Genomic DNA, 23,683 nt, shown 5'->3' on the forward strand with positions numbered 1-23,683 from the left:
GGGCTTCGGCTGCGGGCCCTCAGGGCCGCCGCCGCCGCCTGAGGCGACCCGCGCGCCACCCCTCCCCCTTCCGGGCGCCCGTTGCCCCGCCCCGCCCCTCATGAATATGCAGCAGGCGCGTCCCCGGTGGCCAATCCACGGCAGGCGGTACATGAATATGGAACGAGGCCGGGGCCGCGGCCCTTGTCATGCGGGCCCGGGAGACGGGTAGAAGCGGCGCTGCGGGGGCGGCGGGGCGCGGGTCGCAAGATGGCGACCGCCATGTACCTGGAGCACTACCTAGACAGTGAGGGCGCGGCGCGGGGAACCCGCGGCGGCGGAGGCGGGACGGGGAGCGCGGGCCGCGGCGGCGGGAGCGGCGGTTGGCGCCGGCGCCTGCGAGGGAGGGGGCGCTCTGCGGACGCGCGGCGCGAGAATTGCAACTGCGCCATGGGCTGGGGCCAGGCGGGGTGGGGTCGCCGCCGTGTTGGCGTCATCAGCGCTGGTCCTCCTGTGCGTCATCATTGTGAGCCCCCCGCCCCTGGAGCGGGCCGTCGCCCGGTTGCTGCCGCCTCCGCCGCCGGCTCCGCGACCCGTATCGGGGCCGCGTCCCCGATCCGCGTCCCTGATCCGCGTCCCCCTTGTTGCGGGGCTGCTAGGGAAAGGCATGTGTCTGCACGGCCCGCCGCCGGGCGGGCGTGGGCCTTGCGGCCCCCGCCGGCCCTGCCTCGGCTTCCTCACGAATCCCAGGGGGTCTCCTTGGGAGAGCTAACGCGGGTTTGCAAGTGGGGCCTTCGGTATTAATGGCTTTGTTAAAGGTGCTCGTCTTCATTCTGACTTCCAAAATCGCTGAATACTTACGAGGCCTCCATTTGAAGATGGTAGGAATCTCGGCTGTTTAGTATTTACTTTCGGCCACTGAAGCACGAGAAACAAAACGTAAAAGGCAGCAAAGATGAGCTCCTTCTTGAAAATCTCAGTTCTGACTTTGAAATGTCCTTTTGTGTTGTGTATCGAAGTTACCAAAAAGTCAGGCAAAGTAGCCATGTTAGTAGGCTAAGTATTGGTCCTGTGCAGTTTTGCATCCATACTTATTTGTGCCCTAAGCTCTGTTGATAAAACTGTACAGTTCACTGTATGTAAAATTAAACATACATCCAAGTGTAGGAACACCAAGGTCTTCTGTTGCCAAGACTTTATTCTCAGAAGACTGGTTGCCATTCCTATTCAAGAACAGGGGGGTGCATCGTGTTTTTGCATCTCTATRAATGCGTATGTTTATCATAGCTGTGGATAATTAAACTAATGGCTGGGTCAGGCACAGTGTTGTTTCTAGGTCTTTGGTTTTGTATGGGTTGAGCTGATGGGTTAAGTATATTGCATGTCAAAGGAACGATGACTCATGTTGAGGAGAATAGTCTGTAGAATTGGTCTTTATGTTTCAGGCATTGAAAACCTTCCTTGTGAACTGCAAAGGAACTTCCAGCTGATGCGTGAATTGGATCAGAGAACAGAAGGTGTGTTCAGGTATTTCAGTAAGCTTGAAGTCTGAGTAAAGAGTATTCACCTGAAGGACAGAGCCCTGTGGGGATTTGCCCCATCCCCTTTTCTTTTCTTGACTTTAGCAGTATGCTGCATTTATTTTATTTCTGTGATGGCTATGCTCATAATACTAGGGTCTTTTTGGTTTGTTATTTTACTGTAGTGGTTGTGTATAAGTGTGATCACCATGCCTGAGTGATTACTTCTCCAATGTCCTCACGGCTAAAGACCTACATATATTTTCACATCTACTGAGCTGTAGATTGTTGTGTGTCTTGCAAGACCAATTTTTTTTTGAGGTTTGTGTTGGTGTGGAATGTGTGTTAATGATTTTCAGTTTGAAAATTTGAACTGTTAAAACAGAAAGATAAATGACATCATGTCCAATGTATGAGAAGAGAGGTTGAAGTCTGTGAACCCATCAGTTCAGTTTCTGGCCTTAGAACACTGGTGGTTGTGAGCACCTCCTCCTAATGAACTATAAAGTGTTAGAGAGATCAGAATCACACTGCAGGTGTTGAAGAGTGATTATTTTCATTTTTTAAAAAAGGTAAATACGTTAAAGGTTCAGGAGAAGCCTAGATACTATSGGGGGGGGACCTTCTAAATACTGTAGAGAGGTAGAAGGAAAAAATATTTACTTTGGAAGACAGCTTTCTCAAGTGTGTATACTGTGTCTGCCTTTCAGATAAGAAAGCAGAAATTGACAGTCTTGCAGCAGAATACATCGAATCAGTGAAGAACATGTTGCCTGAGGAGCGAGTAGAACACCTGAAAAAAATTCAGAGTGCTTACAGCAAATGTAAAGAGTACAGCGATGATAAAGTACAACTGGCCATGCAGACCTATGAGATGGTGAGAACTTAAAGCTTGTGTGCCAGAGTTGCATGACCAGTGAGATTTTTGTAAAAATGACAACATACTCTGGAATGGAGTTGCTAACAGACTTAGAAGACACTTCCACAGCATGTTTTTCTTTTCCTGTGCATATTTATATTTGGGTTAAATATCGTACTGAAACAAAGTATTAGTTCTCAAACTTATTTTTATTACTGTTGCCCTCTCAAAAAATAAAGCCTTCAGTTTTCCTCTTGTATTACCAGGTTTTGTGTCAAGTAGGCTTCTGTTATGGTGAAGGGTTAATAAATGAGCACTTCTAGATTGCTTGGTCACTTTTAGATTGCTTACTCATCTGCTGTATAATAATGCCAGCAACTCTACCCAACCTCCTCTTCCCCAGCAGCTCTCCTTTCACCCAAGAGTTTATGTAGAACTGGTCGTGTTATGACCAAAACTTTTGAAGTCAACTTCAAAACTACCTTGGGGAGGATTTGTGGCAAATCTTTTCAATTACTTTGATTTCCAGGTGACTAAAGGATGGAGAACTGTCAGTTCCACCATTCTAGTTGTGTATTGGATACCAAACTTTCCTCCGTGGACCTAGTGGGAAAAACTTATTTCTAAAGATACAGCTTTCCACATCTGCTCCTGTATCCGTTTTGATGCCCTTTGAGTAGTTCTCATCTTGGTGTATTTTATCCCGTGGACACAACTCTAGGAGAGAGTAGAATCCTTTTGACTGACACTTAGTATGTTTTATCCAGCTACCAGAGATGATTTGGGTTGTGAATAAAAGCAATGCCTACATCAGCAGTTGCAATACTTTTTACTGCCATCAGAATACTGCAGAAAAACAAATTATGTTACAGGATTAATCAGTTTCCTAGATAACCACTAACTTGAGGTATTGTAGCTGCATTTCTTCTTTTATTCCTTTAAAAAAATACCTTGGTTACATCTGTATTCTGTAAGCCACATTAGTGTAACTGCAATATTACAAGGTATTTACTTAACATGTATTTTATGAACATGCCATGATATTGGAGGTAGTCAGGGAAGGCTGTATTTATTAAATTTCATGAAACAGTGTGTCAGTCAAATAGTAGAGACTCTTGACTCATCTGCTCAATATATTTCATGGATATTAGTTGATAATACACTTTGAAAGTTGCTCAGGGAGAAAACAAAATTTTTTGTTAGTATCTTTTGTTGTCTTGTTTTGCTCTGCAAACTAATAGTCGGAGTTGCTTTAACTCTCCTTTCTGCCACCTCCCCCCTCTTCCTGCATTTCTCTTTGCCTGTACTGGCATTGGGTCCTCTGCTGCCTTCTCCCCCCCCCCCCCCCCTTTCTCCAACCTAATTCCCTTTGTGTATACCATTTCCCCTTTTCCAGTGTGGTACCCCTTTTGTGCATTGCCCTGAAGTATTATATTCCTGTTCATGCATATATGAGTTACTAGACCTTCCTGTGGTGTGCGTGGGTTGTGTGGTGTTTGTTTGTTTTTAAATTCAGTTTGTGGTTTCCTCTTCTGYGCAGGTAGATAAGCATATCCGCCGGCTGGATGCAGACTTGGCACGGTTTGAAGCAGATCTGAAAGATAAACTGGAAGTCAGTGATTTTGAAAACCCTGGAGGACGAGGCCTGAAAAGTGTGTAAATTTTATTTGTTTGACAGCCTTTTCCAGCACAGAGCACATCTAACCAGAAAGGCTAAGATACAAAGTAGCTCTCATTTCTGGAGGCTATGTTGTGTACTCCTTTTTAAGGGTCTTCAAATGTTTATGGTGTTGCACTGGGCACCCTGTATGAACAAACAGAGGAAGAAAAAATATCTAGTATTGGAATCTAGCCTGCTGTCTCCCTTTGTCAGAGTATCCTGATGTGACCCATCACTGCTTGTAAGGAAGCTACTGGCAAAGGGGGAAGTATTCTGTCAAAAATCGAAATAATGTTCAACCTGTCATTCTTAAAGTTCTTAACAATATCTGTTTCAAGCTTGATCTGTTTTTGAATAAAATCTTTTAGAGGAGAGGAGATTTACTTTATTAACACAACGTAAGCTTTCCTTCTTTTACCAGAATTTTAGTATTAATCAAGCTGAGAATAGCAGGAAAAAAAAAAAGTTAAAGGAAGGTACCAATTTCTGTAACGTATGCTGGAAATCTTACATGATTAAGGTGAAATTTAAATATGGGTAACAGCAGTACAGTTTTATGCTTTTGAATCATGAAATAAGGGGTGAAGTCAGGGATGTCTGTGTGGACAAAAAAGTTACTTTAGCTAGTTATCGCTAAGATTTACGTACATACTTAGATTTAAAAAGTGTTTATTACAGAGTGTCTGTTCAAATACAATGTTATCTATATGGACTGACATTGTAATGTGATGATTTAATTGTCAAAACTGCAGGCGTAAAATAATTTGGCACTCCATCATACCGTTTGTAAACTCAGTATGTTTATAGCATAAAATATATGTGCATTTCAGAATCGACATTCATATTCAATTACATATGAAAGAGGCATTTTAAAACAATTAAATGCATCAAGAGGAAAACATTTATGGGTGTTTATGCCATTCATGTAAGTTGAAATGCTTCTTTTGTCCTTTGTAGAAGGACGAAGTCAGAAAGACAAAAGAGGCTCTCGGGGTCGAGGCAGACGAACATCTGAAGAAGATACACCAAAAAAAAAGAAACTCAAAGGAGGGTAAGAAATGAATAATCACAGCTCTGATGACTTTGGGGAAAATGCATGAAATGTTGAGCCAAGCTTATGTTACCCTAGATATGACTTTCCTGTATGGATGGCGAGTGCTCTTCTGGTCTTACTCCATTTCATTAGTATCTTCCTAATGACAAGTCAGCTTTGTTAATTAACTCTTTGCTTGGCACATGGAAATTCAGCATGCTTGGAATGCCCTTTGTCTGGAAGGGCGAGACCAGAGTCTCCAAGATGCTGTTGGCAAGTTGGGAGAAAATAGCTTTGCTTTTTGTCATGTAGATGTCTTTAATGGTTGCCTGTGATCTTGATTGGAAGGAAAAAAAAGGGGGGGGGAAGAGTCCCACCCAGAAATATTGATGTTGTAGTGTTATCCTAGAAATGTTGGAGAATTTTGGGGGTTGTTTTTAAATAATCATGTCCTAAATAGTCTTAAATAATCTAATTCAGTTTTCTGAAGCAAGCAAGAAAGTGTGTCCCCTCTCTGTCACATGTTTTATATTAAGGTGACCCTCCTAACCAGTATTTTCAGTTGGCTAAATGGAGAGGAAGGAAAGAAAAAATGTTGCCATTGAGCATTGCTGACATGTTAACTTCATACACCCATGTCAGAGCAAGGGGGTTCACTCATATGTGACTAAAAAAGGTATAATAAGAAAAAAAAAGTTTCATTGAAAAAAAATCGGATTTGTCTGTCCACAAACAGAAGTGATGTGTATGTTAACTTTGTTACTGAATAATGCTATCTATGAATCATTCTCTTCATCCTTTACTAGTAAAGATCATGTTTTATGTTTCATTATTAATTGAAATTATAAAGTAGGTTTGGATAACATGTGATAAGTGTTATAGGTAAACGCGACAAATTGACAACCACTCGGGCCGGGTTGCATAAATTCCAATTTAATAGAATAATTGAGCAAGTCACAAGTAAGCAAAACAGCGCTGGGCGGCCGGGGAGTCTCCTGCTCCACCAACGGCGCGCGCAATCCCCCGCTCACAGTCCCCTTATATGCCTGTAACTTCTGTGGTTGCGCCAGCTGTTGCTGGGGGGGTCGGGATGAAAGCTGGCGTCTTCCTCTGCGTTGTACGTGGTGCCCTTCAGGTCGCGCGCATACATTTCACAATACAATATCGCTCTGCTGGCTCAGTACAATCATTGTGGTGATAGCCGGTACTTAGCGCCTAGTTTCATGGTAAAATCACTTTGCGAGTTGATGTAACAAATTATCACCTATTACAATAAGTAACCTAAATTCTAAAATATGGTGAATGTGTTCTAATGAGGATACTGTTTAAAAATAATTTTCCAAGTGGGATTTAAGTCTTGGAAGCTGTTGTCTGTAACTGAAAAGTGTTTTGTTCTCAACCTGTCCTTGTCTACAGATCTGAGTTTGCTGATACCATCCTGTCGGTGCATCCCTCAGATGTTTTAGACATGCCAGTGGATCCCAATGAACCTACCTACTGCTTGTGTCACCAGGTGTCATATGGAGAAATGATTGGCTGTGACAACCCAGATGTAAGTACTTGAGATGATTTATTTTCAAAATGCACTCTGTATCTTTTTAAAAGATGTTTGCAGCATCACAGAGCTGTGAAATCTGAGGGGGATACCTGCTCAATTAAATTATCCAAAATGAGTGTAAAATTTGCAAAACACTAAGCACTTCCTCTATGTTGTTTTTTTTCCCCCTGTTTCACAGTGCCCGATTGAATGGTTCCACTTTGCTTGTGTGGACCTCACCACCAAACCAAAAGGGAAATGGTAAGTAGGACCTACGTTCCCCCCCCCCCCAGCTAAAGTTTCCATTGGTAAGAATCACAATAACTATTAAAACCTCATTTCTCTTGTCATCAGAGGGTTTGCGTCCTGTAGGGTATGGGATTGTGTTTGTGTGAAGGTAGAGGTACAAGGGGAATTTCTGCTTCCTAAAGGGTACTTCTGCAGGAATCTTTAGATACTGTAGGTTCCAACAGGAGGAAAATAAAGATCCAGGCATATGCAAGATTTTGTGATAAACAGAGCAGTTTTTGAACTGATGCTTGTGTAGATGTGTATGCGTGACATCTCTTAATGTATTGTCATATAGTTGCAGCTTTGGTTAAAATTGAGAAGACCCAGGCCCCTTCCCCCCCCCCCCCCAAGTGAAGTTCAGAAACTCTTCAGGCTACGCTTCTGTATGTGTTCATCTTGGAAAGAATTATAGACTTGTTCTATACTTTCTTTTTTTAGAAGGACAGAAGTTCTGGGTAAATGTTGTGTCTTGCACTTAAAATGCCACACATTTCAATTTGAGTAACTAAAGCATCTGAGTTGCTGATTGCTACAGTCCAGTTCCTATTTGCCCAGTCTTCTTGCATGTCATGAAAACTGTTGCAATTAGTTAATTGGCCACTTTTAATCCCTGCCCCCACCCCATTCCCAAATAATAAAAAGAGCCTTTGGGCTAAGTGTTTTTAACTCCAGGACTAATCACTGCCATATTTTTTCTGTAGGTTTTGTCCACGTTGTGTTCAGGAGAGAAAGAAAAAGAAGTAAGGAATATAGGGAATGCATCCTCAGAGGCAAGAAGAGTTTAACATATTCTTTCCTTCATGCTGCAATATTATCTTTGATTTTCTTTAACCTACCCTCCTTCTTGTTCTGATCTGATATTTAATTGTCCATTGGCCAGTTGTAATGCCTGTCCTTTCATAAGGACTTTGGGAGGGAGGGAATTTGCCACAGTGATTTTATTTGTTACACTTGCAGAGCACTGAAATCTGTGTTACTATGAAGTGCTAGGGCAGCCTGTAAGCTGTAATTTTTGCTAGTTTTATAGGAGTCTATGAAACCACGTAAGGCATTGCAGGGGAATGAGACAGCTATATCTTCAGTGTGGTCCATCACTATCGTCAAAATAGTGTAGGCCTGGAGCTTAGCGTGGTAGGGAAAAAGGACTTTTCTGTAACTGTTGCCTGTGTGCAAGAAGCATGCTCTGTTTTTCAGGCGTGAAGTCCATTTGTTGTGCAGTTTGGTAGTATTGAAAGGAACAAGAAAGCTGGTTAACTATTTCCAGTGTCCATTTCCTCAAAGCCAAGTACTGTGTTTAGTTTTGAGAAGGTGTGGGGGGATGTGTTTGTGTGTATGTATGTGTGTGTGCACATTAGAGAGAATTCTCTTTTTGGGAGTCACTTCCATCTAACTTTGCACTGCTATTATTTGACTTGATCATGCCCAATCACATTAAATGAACAGAAGCAAGCCATTTGAGTTTTTACCTCCTATAAAAGGCTTTTCTCTTCTGTGGGAAAACGTTAAAAATATCAAAGGAATTCTCCTGTAGTGCTTCTTAATGGCAGTAGGAGAGAGAAAGGGAGAGGGGGAGAGTGACTGACCAATCTGTCCTGACTGTTTCCTATTTCTCTGGAAATCTTTTTAAGTTCATTACTGTGAAGATGAACCCAAGAGTATTGTTATAGAGATAGAGGGTCTGATTTATTCATAAGAAGAGATGAAGGCCTGGGTTTTTTTGTTACTTGTGTATGCCTGTGTTGCACCTCAGTAAATTAGGAAACAAGTTTTAACAGAAGACTATTAAAGGAAGATGCATAGATTCTTGTGATGGTGCAGCAAAGCTAAAAGGAGGCAATGTGGTAGTTGTTGGGTTTTGTTTTTTCTAATAGCATTTGCTATGAACCATTGAAAAAGAAGGTAACTCAGCAAGAATGTTTTAAAATGACTTGTCTTTTTTGGCGGAGGAACATTTGCCTGTTCTTCTTTAAGCTGCTTTTCAGATTATAAATGTGAATCCTTGCTGTCATCAGTGTCACTTGCAGCAGTGAAAGGAAGAGAAGGAAATCAGGAGTACAAAAATAAATCTTTCTCTTTTTTTCCTTCTTCTGAGTGATAGTGGATGCAGGAGTTGAGGGAAGACCAAAGATGACACTCACTTTTATATATTCTGTATTCTGGAGCTTTGCTGCCTACAACAGAAGGAGATGTTGTGAGGAGAGGTGGTTCTGCCAGGGAAAAAAAACAGTCTGCAGCAGTATAGACCAGGGTTCATGAACTTTGATGGCTGTGACCCGTGATAAGTGTTCATGGCAGCTCTGTGCTAGGCTGTGTACTAGTTTGCTTGCCATTTTGTAGGAACTCTTGATATCGACTATTGGAAAGGCATTAAGAGGTTTCCAGATGAGCTTTTGTTCTGCTTTAAAAACAATCTGAGTAAACAATATAGAAGAAAAACACTTCTAGTTGGATTTTGGAACCTGCTTCCAAAACAAAAGTTTTTTTGTTTKGGGTTTTTTTTTTGTTTTTTTTCCTGTTGGTGACCCTCATATGAAAGAAAGTAGAACACAGCTCTTGCCAGTTCTCCTTTCTTGCTTTTGGTCTGATTTGCTTTGTAGCTGCTGCAGGTATGTCAGGACTGTCATAAAAGAAAACTTTTGCTACTGATACAGGTTTTCTGTGAACATGTTCTGGTCTATTGTATCTGCTATAGAAACAATTGTCTCCAGAGCCCTTTCATTTAAAGTGTGATGTTGTATATGTCTTCATTATGTTGCATCACTCTGCATGTTGTATATGAAGTTTCCATAGTTATGTTTACAAGATTATGTTCATTTGTTGTTGTTGTCATTGTAAAAGCCCACCAAAAGCATACAAACAAATTAGAAGCCGATTGCTGTTGAGAAGGGGAAGAAAAAGCACAGTCGCACAAACCTGAACTTAGAAATATAGTCAGCCCTCTTTTTCCTTCTGCCTCTGTAAGAAAGGAATCATGATACCTCATGAACCAGCCTTTAATTCAGTAACCAGTGAGTAAGACCTGTACCTCATTAGCCTGTTACACTGGATTAATGTAGGAGTGTCACTGTGTCCTGAAGACTAGTGTTGATGCTGTTTCAGATTTTATTTTCCCCTTCCATCCAATGATACTCTATACACCTTCTTTTTTTTTCTTTTTTTTTTTTTTTTAAGGGCTTTAACAATAGTAGTTAAGTGTTGGATTTAAAGCGTTTGATTTTTAAAACAATCTCAAAATTATATTGCACCTCTTTGGAGGTGTTGCTGGAAACACACTGTTGTGGAAATCTGCAGCTATGGATGACTAAGTGCAAAGCTGACTGCCCTAAACTCAGAAAAGATGGTCAGTCAGGACAGCAAAATATATTTTGTTAGCAAGTTCTTTCTGTGGCTGAGAAGAACAGATGTTTCTATTTTAACCAGCAAAGAAGACAAACAAACAAAAAAAAMCTAATGCCCTGGAAGTTAGCATCAATCCTTAAGGATACTTTTCTGGGTATCATAAGCAATGCATGAGGTAAAAACATACTCTTCTTTACAGCATAACGTCTCAAATGTGTCAGACCATCTGAACTGATATGAGCAATAAACTCCTATTCAGAACATATCAGCACGGAGGCTCTACCAGTTGTCACAGTCTCAAGAGCGTTTGGTGGCCATTTACATCTGGGTTTAGAGATTTTTGGCTCTATTTTAAATGGAAATACCAATAGCCTTCATTTTTGGTCACTAAGGAATTGAAGTCTTTCTCCTGAATTTTGAATGTACAGTGTTAAATATATTTTTATGGAGAAGGATGAACAAAACAAGACTGTGATATGTAAAGGAATGTTCCACTAAAGATTGTCAAGACACCTAAATATTTTTGTGGTGTTCAGCTTTATTGCAATTCATCCAAACTGGACGTGAAACAACTTTTAACCTGATTGTTTTTATTTTTTAAAGGAATTAGATCTATGTTCCCTTGGTAAATGGAAGAGAATATAAATCTTTTTATTAAAAAAGTAAAGTAAAAATGTATATCTGTATTTTTGGATCATGCTATAGATAATGGATATATTGTTATAAATAAAATATTTTTGGGAACACGGGTGTATGTGGGCACACTGTCTGGGGTTGCAGCTTCCCGCGGGCGGCGGCGGCCTCCTGACGCCGGGGGGCGCTGCCGCCCTCCGGCCGGCGGGCGCATGCGCGCAGCTACGCGGCCGCGCGCGCGCGGTGGGGGGGGAGTCCCGCGGGGTGGCGGCGGCGGCCGGCGGCGGAGCGCGGCGGCGGCGGCGCCTTTAAAGCTGGCGGTGGACCCGGCCCGCTTCGGTAACGGCCGTCGCGGCCGAGCTCGCCGTGGGGTTGCTACCGGCCCGCTTCCAGGCGCCTCTCCGGCGGCGGGCCCCCGGCCCGGAAGCGTGGTGAGGGTGGCAGGACTCGCCGGCGACTTCCCTCGGCTGAGCGCCTCGCGCTCACCGGGAGCTGCCCCCGGGCCCGGAACCGGGCGGGGGGGGTGTCACCTCGCGGCTGCGCGGTGCCCTCCCGGCGGAGTTCCGGAAAGCCTTCACTCCCAGCTCCAAAGGGCGTTCTTGCTGGGGTTGGCCTGTGACAGGTGTTGCTTCCCCCAGATCTGTATTGCCGGGCCAGATAGCCGTTCTTGGGGTTTTTGCATGTAACGAGCCCCGTTCCTAGAGTCTTACAATCTGGGAGACTGCCTAAGCGACACGTGGGTTACCTCAAGTAAGGGGAAAGCCCCAGAGCAAGCAACTGCTCTCTTACTGCCTGGGGAGCAAGAACTTATAAAGGAGAGCTAGCCTTGTGCTTGCATTTTAGGGTCACCATGGTGATTTCCTCTGTGGTCCATCATCACTCTGTTTGGGGTCACTGGACTCAGTTAAGGTGGCTGATGAACTTTCATAGGAGGACCATGGTACAGTGGAGCACAGCTCCTGCCCAGTGGACACTTAAGCAGAAGGAACCAGTGTTGATGCCGTGGGGTGCGAGTCCTCAGAGCAGGAGGGCACTCCATCCAGCCTCCCCCAGCTTCCAGGAGGTCATGCTGACCAGTGAGCGTTACAATGTGCAGCGGCTGCCCTTCTCCCATGTTTCCAATGATGACGTAGCTTTCTTTGAATGTCTGATGCCAGGGAGAGTCATCACAAATCCAGAAGAATTGAAACCATTTAATGTGGACTGGCTTAAATCAGTCCAAGGTAAGTGAACTTGTTTGTTTTTTAATTTTGGCCAAACCTCTGCCCCCATTAGCCCACCAGAATGAAAAGTCTGTCAACAAAAATCTTCTCCCTGTTTGTAGCAGAGCAAGTCTTTACAGATCCTGCTAAATCAGTTAGTTATTAGAGTGGATCAAAACCTTATTCAGAGTATTTTTTCCTCATAGAAAATATTTCTATGAGAAATACCTAGCTTTCATCAAAGAAAATCTGAATCCCATTAGCTATTTAATTAGGTTTTGCCTGAAACAAAGGAGTTCTGTTAACAGTTTCTGAATTTTTGACTGAACCTCAGAAAACAAATGTCTATGTTTTTTCTTTTGTGTTTGTCAAAAATTTCATAAGAATATAGAACACCTTCTCCCACTGGAAATTAAGTCTATGTACACATGCAAAGTTTTTACAGTGCTTTAAGAGAAAGCTCACTATTGAAAATGTTTGTTTGTTTAAAAGGAAAAGATTAAGGTAACTCTAGCTCATAGTGCTGCGTCCACTTCTGGGCTCCCCAGTATAAAAGAGAGATATGAAGCTACTGGAGCAAGTGCAGCGAAGGGCTACTAAGACGATTAAGGGACTGGAGCATCTCTCATATGAGGAAGGACTGAGAGAACTGGGACTGTTGAGACTGGAGAAGAGAAGGCTGAGCAGGGATCTTATCAATGCTTTTAAATATCTGAAGGGAGRGTATAAAGAAGATGCGGCCAGACTCTTTTCAGTGGTGCCCAGTGACAGGACGAGAGGCAACAGGCACAAACTGAAACACAGGCAGTTCTGTCTGAACATAAGGAAAAACTTTTTTCCTGTGAGGGTGACAGAGCATTGGAACAGGTTGCCCAGAGAGGTTGTGGAGTCTCCATCCTTGGAGCTATTCAAAAGCCATCTGCACAGGGACCTGGGCAATGTGCTCTAGGTGACCCTGCTTGAGCAGGGGGGATGGACTAGATGACCACTAAAGGTCCCTTCCAGCCTCAGTCGTTCTGTGATTCTGTGAGTGTTGTTACTTCAGACATAATGTGTTGCCGCCTTTCTCTTTCTGATTTCTATACAGCCTACAACTTGCCTTGAGAGTCTCTTGCTTTCATTGCAGGCTGTAGTAAGCTGTTGTTGAAGCCACAGACAGCTGCAGAGGTATCTCAGGTTCTCAGGTAATATGCACCTTTTTTGTCTGGGCTTTGGAGTGAACAAACTTCGGTCTAATTTGGGAGGGTCAACCAGGTGAAGGAAACTTTCAGATGTTCAGCCAACTAATTGCCATGAGCACTGGAACTACTGAAGCTGCCCTCTTCTTGACTATATGTCTTGTGATTGAACTTCAGTGACTACAACTCTCTATTCTGACCTTTATGTTCCACATTCCCCCCACAGCCCTTTAGGTTCCTCGCTGTTTCCTTGCATACCTTTTGTTCCACCTGCTCACTGAACAGGAGACACTGCATGCTGTTTTTAATCCAGAAATATGCTTGCTGGTGGGTCAACAGTATCGACATGCTTATTGATCACTGTCTTTTTACTGTCAGAAGGGACAAAAACCACCCTGCCTCTTTACTGCTGTGAGAAGAAGAGCAAACATATGCCTTTGGAGCTGTTTGTACCCCATTTTTGATCTATATTGTGCAGAACCGTCATAGAAATCATTTATCTTTGAGGCTTCTAGGGTGCTGTGATTCTGGTTGATGTTGGCCTTTAGATTCATCAGCTGTTTGATAGGAGACTGTTGGATAAATACAAAAGCAAGCTGGGTGACTGCATAGTTTCCTTAAACAGCGCTAAAGTGAGTTTCCTAACTAGAAATGTTTTCACAGAAGGAGCTGACACTTTTCAATGCAGAAAGGGACTTGAACCTGTGCCTTGTATTTCGTAGGCCCAGTGCTCTTCCTAACCCACTGGCTGTTCTGAGGTGATTGTGTCATGTCAATACCCGGCAGAAACAAAGGCTGAACTTTCACTTGTTTTACCAAATGAAACTCTTGTTTCCTGGCCAGACGTCCTTGCAAAGGCTAGATGGACAGCAGCAGACTTTCCAAGTTCACGTTGGTGGCTTTGATTAGAAGATTCAAAAGTTCTCAGGAATACTTGGAGTGGGGGAAAGACATGAGGGGGAGAGAGAAATAAGAGAGTAGTTTTAGCATCAAAGACTTTTCTGCTCTACTAAACTGTCAAAATTAGTGCTCAGTGGGAGTGGTTGTGTTGAAGGATTCAGGAATGCTGCATCTGAGGAAGGGAAAGAAGATTAGGAGATATGGAAAAAAAAAATCCTGCTGTAGAGATGTTGGGCCTGATGCCAGAGTCAGGCAGTTTGAGGAGATGATCTTTTAGTCCACTAAATCAGTAATAACACTTCTCTAGTTCAGGGGCGTGAGAGCAGGTCTAGCTGAGCATCAGGAGACAAGATCACCATTTGGCTAAAGAGTAAAAAGCTGCGTGAACCTGGTCCAAGCTCTGTTGCGACAGAAATATAAAGTACAGTAAATCTCAGGACTTCTGAAATACTTGCTGGTGCAGTGCAGCTTTGTGTAATCAACTGTACAAGAACTTCTGCAAGTTCAGAGGGGATTTGATGGATGGCACTTTGCACTGATATGGTAGGCTGACAGAGCACTTAAGGCATAGATGCACATGCTTTGTTACCGTAGAGCATTAATTTCTTGAAGAGGAGCTGGGGAGGGCAATAATGTCTTAAATGACTGCAAATCTGTCAGACCCTATTGAAGAAGTCAAGTTGCTACATGAATAGCTTATTTATGAACAGAGTAAGCTGTGATTTTCAGGCAGAAATTGCATGGTAGAACTGGCAATATGCAAGGGGATGAAACTCTTCTGATAGACTGGGGCATGGTCCTGAGAAGCATAATACTTTGGGAAACCTATTCCCTTCCAGGTACTGCCATGAGAGGAACCTGGCTGTAAACCCACAAGGGGGTAACACAGGCCTTGTTGGGGGCAGTGTTCCTGTCTTCGATGAGATCATTCTCTCCACAGTTCTCATGAGCCAGATCATCAGCTTTGACAAGGTGTCTGGTAAATATCATGGACATGTTATTCCCAGAAAGAAGGCTCTCGCTCTAACCCAGCCTTCCTTCCAGGAGCCAGTAACTGCATCATCAGCAAGGTTCAGCCCTGCAGCATCGTAATGGGCATCAGAGATTTGTTAAATCCAGATTTCTGCTACTGATGTACTCTTAGGTGGTAACAGCAGCAGATCTAAAAATCCATCTGGTGGCAGAGAGAGGAAGAAAGAGAGAAGAGAAATACCCGTGTACATTCTGTTCTTTTGCAAATCCAAATGAGAAACCAACAGATTGAACAGAATGACAGTGGTGAAGGAGGCACATGATAACTTTGCACTGGCTGAGGGAAGAGAGGGATGAGGAAAGTTTATAGGTTGTTTGAATTTGGAAAGTGAGAAACCAGGCTTGTTTGAGTATTTTGGTCCTTAAAATATTGAGAGAGGGAGAATTACAGGCAGAGATATACTTAATGTCAGTGTTTTACATGTCCAAGGCTCTAAATGACCAGATGTTAAGTCAATGGCCAAGCTCTCGTAGGTTTGAGGAAGAGTAGGACAAAGCTGTATGACATGCACAGAGTTCTTCTGGGTTTAAATTGAACCCCAGAAGGATTTGGAGAAGAACAAGTGGTTGCAAATGCTTATACTATCCTGACTCTTTAGGAGGCACCTTCTTTTTGGGCATCAAGTTATAACAGTATGTTTATGTTTCAGGAATCCTTGTGTGCCAAGCTGGCTGCATCTTAGAGAACCTCAACCAGTACCTGGAGGAGAAGGGTTTTATCATGCCTCTTGACTTGGGAGCAAAAGGTAGCTGTCACATTGGTGGTAATGTGGCCACAAATGCCGGAGGCTTACGGCTCTTGAGATATGGCTCTCTCCGAGGGACTGTGCTAGGACTGGAAGTGGTAAGGCGAGTACCTTGCAGTTCCCGTTTGTGTCTGGACCTCTCCCTGTTACTCCATTTTCGGTGTTCTAGCCCTTAGCTATCCATTGTGCAGACAAGATCCTCTCCAGGATCCCACTTTTAACCATTTATTGCTTGGCTCTTTTGAGGAGTGTCAGCAAGTGTCTTCATGAACATAGCATCTTTTAGTTATACCACAGCTTCCAGCTCTGTCCTTACTGATATAAGTGGTATTAGATGGTTTTCTTATCCAGAGAAATGAGAAGAAGGTGGGGAGAGATTTGGTGATCACAGGTTACCTGGATGAGGTTGATTCCTCTGTGGATCTCTGGAATGCTCTAGGAAGCAAAATCCATCCTACAGTCCTCTTTTAGTGGCTTCTCACTCAGAATTTCAGACCTGTCAAGATGCATTTGTTAAATACTCAGCATTTAACAGACAAATCTACTTTGGGTTTGCTTGCCTGTTGGCTTTGTCTTAGAATTCTTCCGTATTACCACAGCTTTTTGTGGTCCGTGAAGTGTTCTTCAGCCTGCTTCAGCCCTACCAGGCCTGCGCCTCTGTGTGTAAAGACAGGCTGGTGAATCTGAAAGATTTCTAGGACTGGGAACAGAGAGCTAATAGAAAATAAGTTGGCTAGGCAACAAAACCCCCGTTTGGTGTTTTATTGTGTAGGCTCAAAAGGGGGAAATTTTGTCCCTCACATTAATCCCTCTAGCTTAAAAGCAGCCTTTAATAGCAACATGTCTTAGAGGCATTCAGTCCTGATTTTTAAGGGCTCAAGTGGTGGAGGACTTGCTTCACTCTGGTTAACTGTGTTCACTGTTTCAAAAGTGCTCTTTGTTTCCATTGAATGACTGGAGTTAGGGCTTCAAAGAATGGTTGATCTTGTCAGCAGTGGTTGGTAGGAAAAGTTGTGTAAACTCAATTTGCTGTTATTGTTCTTTCCAGACATGCGCAAACAGCACCTCTAAACAAAAAGGAGACAAGTTTGGGGGAAAACTCATAGAGGGGAGGAAGAGTGGAGAGATCTAGGCATGAGGGAGAGATGAAGAGAGTGTAGGAACAGGCAGTAGCTGATGTTGCATTCTGCAGCACGAGGAGGCTAGCAGCAGGTTTTCATCAGCTTAGTATGTCAAACAAGCTCATCACAGCAGCTTTCTACATAGATGTTTTGATTGGGTCTCCTTGTTTTCTTGCAGGTGCTGGCTGATGGCTCGGTTCTGGACTGCTTGGCATCTCTGCGCAAGGATAACACTGGCTATGATTTGAAGCAGCTTTTTATTGGATCTGAGGGGACCTTGGGAGTTATCACTGCTGTCTCCATACTCTGTCCTCAGAAACCTAAGGCTGTGAATCTGGCATTCCTAGGTAGGCACCTTGGTAGACTTGCTCCCCAGCCATGTGTTGCTATCCAGTAGCGATTGTGTTGACACTATCAGGAAAACAGGAGCTGGTTTGGGATCTGTAGCAAAAAAAGAGGCTGTCATGTGAGCTGCTATTAATAATTTCACACCTGAAATCGGAGATTGCGAAGGATGTAGAAACAGAGAGAAGAAAGCATTGGTATCATGATGAGCATGAGTTTGTTTCTGAGAGTTAGTACTGTGCTGTCTGTTAAAATACTTGTGTAGGTATTTTATATCTGTGGTATAAATGTATAAAATACCTGCAAGGGCAGGCTGCTCCACAGGGAAGGGGAGCTGGGAGCTTAACAGGACAAACAGGCAGGCAAGGACAGTGCCATCACCAGCAAGGGCTCAGTCCCACAGTACCGAAGTGAGGTGAGCAGGGCACATCCAGTGACAGTAAGCAGGGGCAGCCACAGTCCAGTAATCACCAGGCAAGACCATAGTTACAGGGCAGGGCTGGAAAGTTAAGTCTGCAGGTCAGAGTCCGGATCAACGGGGTACATGGCCAGGCACAGGCATGGTTGCAGTGCAGCTCCTTAAAAACTGCTCCTGAGCAAAAGTCAGAGAACCCCTGCTGAGGCTTTTTGGCAAAGTTTTTTGGGGGAACCTCCACTGAGACTTCTTCCAGCTTTTTCCTGAAAAGCACCAAGGCCAGCTGGGGCTGCTCAAACACCTTGCTTTTATCAGAGAGGTGGCCTTGAGTGCAGAGCGCTAAACTCCTAAGAAGGGGTGAGGGTACTCTGAGCCCTGACAAACCTGTGGGATATGTGCAGTGGACGCCAGAATTAGTCTAGACTCTTACTATGGCATTCAAACTCCTTTTGGGTTGTCTTCTTGCCTGTGCGGAGAACTGGGGTTGGGGCAGTCATTTTGGTATGAACTGTCTTAGAGATTTTGCCACGGCAAAGACTAATTGCTCTATGTTCTTGCTGTTCTGCTCTGATACCTTCAAAACCAACTGAAACCAAACCAATACAGGAGCTGTTGATTTAAACTCATGTAGGGTAGTCATTTATATTTGTTAGAGATGGGAAAGATGATTTGAAACCTGATAGGCTTTTTAAAACTTATTAGAAGTTTTTCTGGGGGTGTTTTTTTGTTCCTGATTCGTCTTTGTGGTCTGTCTCAAGGGTGTCAGAGTTTCACTCAGGTTCTGAAAACATTTACAACCTGCAGAGCCATGCTGGGAGAGATCTTGTCTGCATATGAGTTCATGGATGATAAGTGCATGGAATTGGTCAAGAGACACCTTAAGCTTTCCAATCCAGTAACAGGTACTAAAACTGATACCCTCTGTCTAGGTGAAAGAAACAGATAGTGTAATTTCTGCTCTAGAAAGAGTATTTCTTAGTCAGAGTACTGACTAAGACTCTGACTCTGTCAGAGTACATACTAAGAGTATTTCTTAGTTTTTTTAGCCTAGTTTTATATATATGTCAATGAGTGTGTGTGCATCCCTCGTAATTTTTGTACCCAGTATTCTATCCCAAACACATTTGATAGGAGTCTTTAATGACATAACTTTTTACTTCTACTAGTTCCCACCCACAAAAATACTAGTTTTTTAAAGAGTAATGGTTAGGTAGAGGACAGAATTTGTAAGTTACCTACACATAAAAGATTTCAACTTGAGTTCAGCTCTTTTTCAGCATCAGAAATCTGAGCAGTGGAGCCCCCCCTATTAAATGTGCCAAGCTTGGGAAAAGCTCCCAAATCTGTACTAAATTCCTGTGCTTTTACCACAGAGCATCTGCTCATTTTGTTCTCCCTCRCTTTCAGGGAGCCCATTTTATGTTCTAATTGAAACTTCGGGCTCCAATTCAACACATGATGAAGAAAAACTGAACAACTTTCTAGAAAAAGTTATGATTTCTGGTTTGGTCACTGATGGAACTGTGGCAACAGATGAAAAGAAAATAAAGGCAAGTCATCATTTCCCCATACTCAAATCTGTTTGGACTGCTTGGATTTGTATTTTTAATAGGGAAGTTTGGCATTTGTTTGATATTTGGTGTCAATGTCCCTGAGTGACCTGATAGCTTATTTGGCACATTGAATAAGAAAGTTTATGGAGAATGCTTCCCACTGCTGACTCTTAGCAGAAGACCTGAGTATTTGGTTTTTCAGTGAATATTTTCTATTTTAAAAACACGAGAATAGCGTATGATGTCTTTTAGGAATTTTTGGGACAGGACCTAAACCCCCTGAAAACTATGGAAACAAGAAGCTGCCATAGGTCAGGAATGAGTTGTCAGTGAGGCCAGGAGTGAACAAGAAAGTCCTGTAAGCCAGAGTGATGGTGCTTTGCAGTCAGAGACCGCGATCTCAGGGAATGAGACAGACAATTCATTATAAGCACTCAGGTTGTCATGTGTAGTATTTCAGTTAGGAGAACAGTGATTTGTGTCTGCATGGGTCTTTTACACTAGCCTGTGCTTCTGCCAGCACTGGTTCCCAAACCGACCCTTGCAGGTTAATAGAGGAGGCATATCCCTGCTTCTTGGGAAACTCAAAACTGGTTTGGAGAGAGTATCTGCCCACGCACATGATGCATGTTCTTTGTCTCTTGGGTACTGTCAAGCTTAGAGAGTTGGTGTAGCGCTTCACTGTAGATGTTGCTGAACAAATGTTATTACAAGCTTTCAAGAGGCAAAGGGATATCAGGAGTTGACATTATATGCCAAGAATCAAGACTCTTTTCCCCTCCATGCCATGAGGCATGGAACCTGAGAAGTACTTGGTTCATTTGTATTTCTTTGATCTTTGATTCCTCAGATGCTCTGGAGCCTGCGGGAGAGGATCACAGAGGCCCTCACTCATGACGGTTATGTTTACAAATACGACATCTCACTCCCTGTGGGGAAGTTGTATGATCTCGTGACTGACACCAGGGCTCGGCTGGGCCAGTGTGCCAAAAATGTGGTGGGCTATGGCCATCTGGGTGAGTGCAGATGCTGGGAAAGGAGCTGATTTCTCCCTTGAGGTCCAGGTGTAGTTGCTGTGCAACTGCTTTGGAGGGTTTTTTTAGATTTCTGAGAGGCAGAGACTAAATAGCAATTGTTAGCTGAGAACTATCAAAAGAGGAGAATGCACAAGGATCTTCATGTTTTGAATTTCATTGCTTTCAGACAGTATTTCATATATGTGTGGCAAGTGTGATTAGATGGCATAACTACTAGTCAGTCAGTAATTGAATTGGTCATTAGTATCTTTTTGCTCTGTACTTCCTGATCAAATTTGTAGGTTGTTTAATTTTACATAAATGTGATTAATGTACATAGACACATTTGGTTAAACACTTTCCTGTCTAAAGTGAGTAGTAGTATTTGAATCAATTATGTCTGAGCCATTAACTCCTAAAAGAAAGTGATACAAATAATTCAAAAAAAGACTTGTACATTTGTCAGTGTGCTTTGAAGCTAATTTGATTTTACATGCTCCAGGTAAATTGGACAGATAAATTGGTTGTTTAGCAGAGCTTTTCTGCTAATAAAAGCAGAACACTCTTCAGCATTCTTTGTTTGAGGTGATTTGAGAGACACAGAGGAGGTTGCATAATAAAGGTTGCATTTGTTACTGGTTTTCAAATGTAGCTCTTCATATTGAGAGTTAGGCCATGTACTGTGAGTTTGCTGGGATGCAGGAAGAGGTGCCAGAGTGAAAATGTTTGTTTTGTCTTCTGAATACCCAATAACTTGTGGTTAATCAAAGACTGTTATGCACAAGCAGCAAAAAGAAAAAAAAATGCTCTGCTTTGTTTCTGTTGACCCAGTGCTGAAGTGCATTTAGAACATTGCACAAGTATAATGAAGTAATGCAGGGCTATATTAAAATCTAACGATCATTACAAAATACTGTTGGGGGAATCTTGGCATGCCATCTCAGTGCAGAAAAAATAATTAATGAAACGCAGTTGTTTGAGTTTTAAAATCACGAAAGGAGGAGTTTGAAAGTTACTTAACTTAGAGGACTTCCTCAAAGATTGTATTGAATGAATGCAAAAACAAAGATCCTTTTCGAATTATTTGTGCACAGAAGAAGCCTAGTGTTTGTAGAAGGACAGTTCATAGTCCTTCTACACACAATTTGGAGCCTAACAAAGGCACCGTTGTTTGAGTGCATGGCTGAGCCAGTAAAGATTCTCCATTGCAGGGCCATTACAGAGACAGGTCTGTGAGAGAAACTCAATGTTTTCTTCCAGGAGATGGAAACCTGCACTTGAACATCACAGCGGAATCCTACAGCCATTCCCTGCTGGATGCCATTGAGCCATTTGTGTACGAGTGGACTGCAAGATGCAATGGCAGTATCAGTGCAGAGCATGGATTGGGTTTCAAGAAAAAGTGCTTCATTCAGTATAGCAAACCCAAGGAAGCAGTCTTTCTAATGCAGCGTTTCAAAGCCATGTTAGACCCCAAAGGGATTCTCAATCCATATAAGACACTGCCTTCCAGTTCCTGAGAACAACACGTTCAGAGAACTGAGCAGATACCATCACGTGATGACTGCATCTCTAGCTCAGCCACAGTCAAATTGATGGATCAAACAATCACATGAAATGCTCCTTGGCTTATTTCCTTAGGGTAATGAAACAAGTAAAGGAACGTGGTTCCTCTTTTCAGGGTTGTCTGCTCTTTCAAAAGAAGAGTACATTCATGTTTTTGACTGTGTGGGTTTTCTGTTTAGTCTGAACACTCAAGCTAAGCATACAGACTTCTTTTAAAGTCTTACCTGCTCACCTGATGTTTAAAGTTGGTTTCTTCCTCCGTCCAGGTAGTGGAAGAGTCCTTGAAGAGTCCCTACGTCTCTCAAGCTCTGGTGATTATTGTTTCTCTCTCTTTTCGGTTTCATTGCCACATATGTTCTGCATCAAAGAGATGAGGGGAAAACAGGAGCAGCCTATAGCATGTCTTTGACCTTCTCTGTTGTCTATGTAATAGTCATGTAATATGTAATTATGTAGTGTTCAGACAGAAGGGCCAACATAAAACGTCACAGCTTGGAATCTGTAGTTTATTGCACCCTGCAGACTTGGGTATTAGATTTGGGAGTGTAGCTGAGTTTGAAAAATAGAAGATTAAATTCTGGGGACTCTCCTTCCTTTTCTCTTATCCTCTCACCCTTCCCCTCTGCATATGGCATCCTTCAGGCAAAAGAGGCTTAGTAGCAAGCATTATTTTTCAGGAGCAAGGGACCTTTGGGCTTTTATGTTGCCTTGGTCTGGTATTACCAGCAGAATTATGGCAGTAGGGTCCCTGATCCTAAACCTAGAGCTGCTTACCACCCTCCTGCTCACCACCGTATTTGGGAGAGGTAAGCAAGGCAATATCAAGGTTTATGTACGGCACATGACTGGAGTCAGAGCTGACTGATAGCGGCAGTGCCCTTGCTAATGTGCAGTGTTTGAGGCTTCTTTACAGCGTCTGACCTGCTAATGCCAAGACAGGCCTTTTGTTTGTGTTAGCATTTGAGATCCCACTCTGTCTGCTATTGCCCTATAAGTGCACTACAATGGGTTGGTTTTTTTTTTTTTTTGTGAATGTGACTGTCACATACCAACATAAAAAGTTTTACACATCTGAGTCCACAGAGAGCTGAAGAGGATTTTATCAGTGTTGTTTTGGGAGCAGAGCAGGTGAGGGCTATCTAGCCAGATGCATATGTCCTTCTTACAGCAGGATTCTGTTCCTGAAATTCTCCACCGATTTAACTTTTATGTACTCATCTTATGGACAGATCTTTCCAGCTCCTGGATGCTGGTCTTAGCCTTCCCTTAAATTTTCATGACAAAGATTGTATTGAAGCATTATGGGTGGGAATAGGCAAACAATAGGAATAGTACTTGATAACATATAGCAGTAATGGCCTTGAGGGGTAATTGAGAGGAGAACTCTTAGATACCTGACAGGTACTGTTCACATCGTTACACCAACAGGCAGAAGTCAAAAGTGGTATGACATATGACATACATCCCCCCTGCAAGGGAAGGGCTGTACAGGCTATGCCAGGTGTATATTCTGCCATGGTAATGTAATCTGTTTYTTAACCTAAAGTGCAATGCAGCTGTAATCTTCTCCATTTCAGGACAAACATATTTAAACCCAGCAGAGAATCAGAAGTGCGGTAGAAACTTTATCCATCAGGAGTTTTGATTTTGATTGCTTATGTTATTATGGATATCTTTGAACTATTAATTTATAAGACCATGTTAATGCTGTCTTTCAGAAGTACCTTTCTACAAATAAAGATCTCTTCACATTTTGAA

General features: G+C 42.8%; 1 protein-coding gene across 28 annotated transcripts; it reads left to right on the plus strand.

Annotated features, from left to right (window-relative positions):
* The first annotated feature begins 151 nt into the window (after window positions 1-151).
* ING5 (inhibitor of growth family member 5) lies at window positions 152-23,683 on the plus strand. 28 transcript variants are annotated; one of them, XR_003255615.1, is made up of 19 exons: window positions 152-286; window positions 1,425-1,496; window positions 2,210-2,376; window positions 3,899-4,010; window positions 4,976-5,069; window positions 6,468-6,603; window positions 6,788-6,849; window positions 7,581-7,619; window positions 11,695-12,074; window positions 13,180-13,237; window positions 14,971-15,110; window positions 15,814-16,007; window positions 17,209-17,377; window positions 18,549-18,692; window positions 19,198-19,340; window positions 20,194-20,359; window positions 21,620-22,001; window positions 22,192-22,236; window positions 23,644-23,661. XR_003255615.1 is itself a non-coding variant. In XM_026078480.1 (17 exons), the coding sequence occupies exons 1-17, from the start codon at window positions 250-252 to the stop codon at window positions 21,877-21,879; spliced, it is 2,373 nt and encodes a 790-aa protein (XP_025934265.1). In that variant the 5' UTR covers window positions 152-249; the 3' UTR covers window positions 21,880-23,683. The 28 variants fall into 28 exon arrangements, 23 of the variants coding, with proteins under 23 accessions (XP_025934265.1, XP_025934266.1, XP_025934269.1 ...); XR_003255614.1 differs by having other exon boundaries at window positions 22,192-23,683; XR_003255613.1 differs by having other exon boundaries at window positions 21,620-22,236; window positions 23,644-23,662.

This window comes from Apteryx rowi, unplaced genomic scaffold (genome assembly GCF_003343035.1).
Source record: "Apteryx rowi isolate R43461 unplaced genomic scaffold, aptRow1 scaffold_480, whole genome shotgun sequence".
Taxonomy (NCBI): domain Eukaryota; kingdom Metazoa; phylum Chordata; class Aves; order Apterygiformes; family Apterygidae; genus Apteryx; species Apteryx rowi.

Coding starts and splice junctions, on each gene's coding strand:
- ING5 (XM_026078480.1), top strand. CDS start 250: ATGGCGACCGCCATGTACCTGGAGCACTACCTAGACA. Junction 5,070..6,467: donor AAAAAGAAACTCAAAGGAGG/GTAAGAAATGAA, acceptor CCTTGTCTACAG/ATCTGAGTTTGCTGATACCA. Junction 15,111..15,813: donor CAGCTTTGACAAGGTGTCTG/GTAAATATCATG, acceptor TTTATGTTTCAG/GAATCCTTGTGTGCCAAGCT.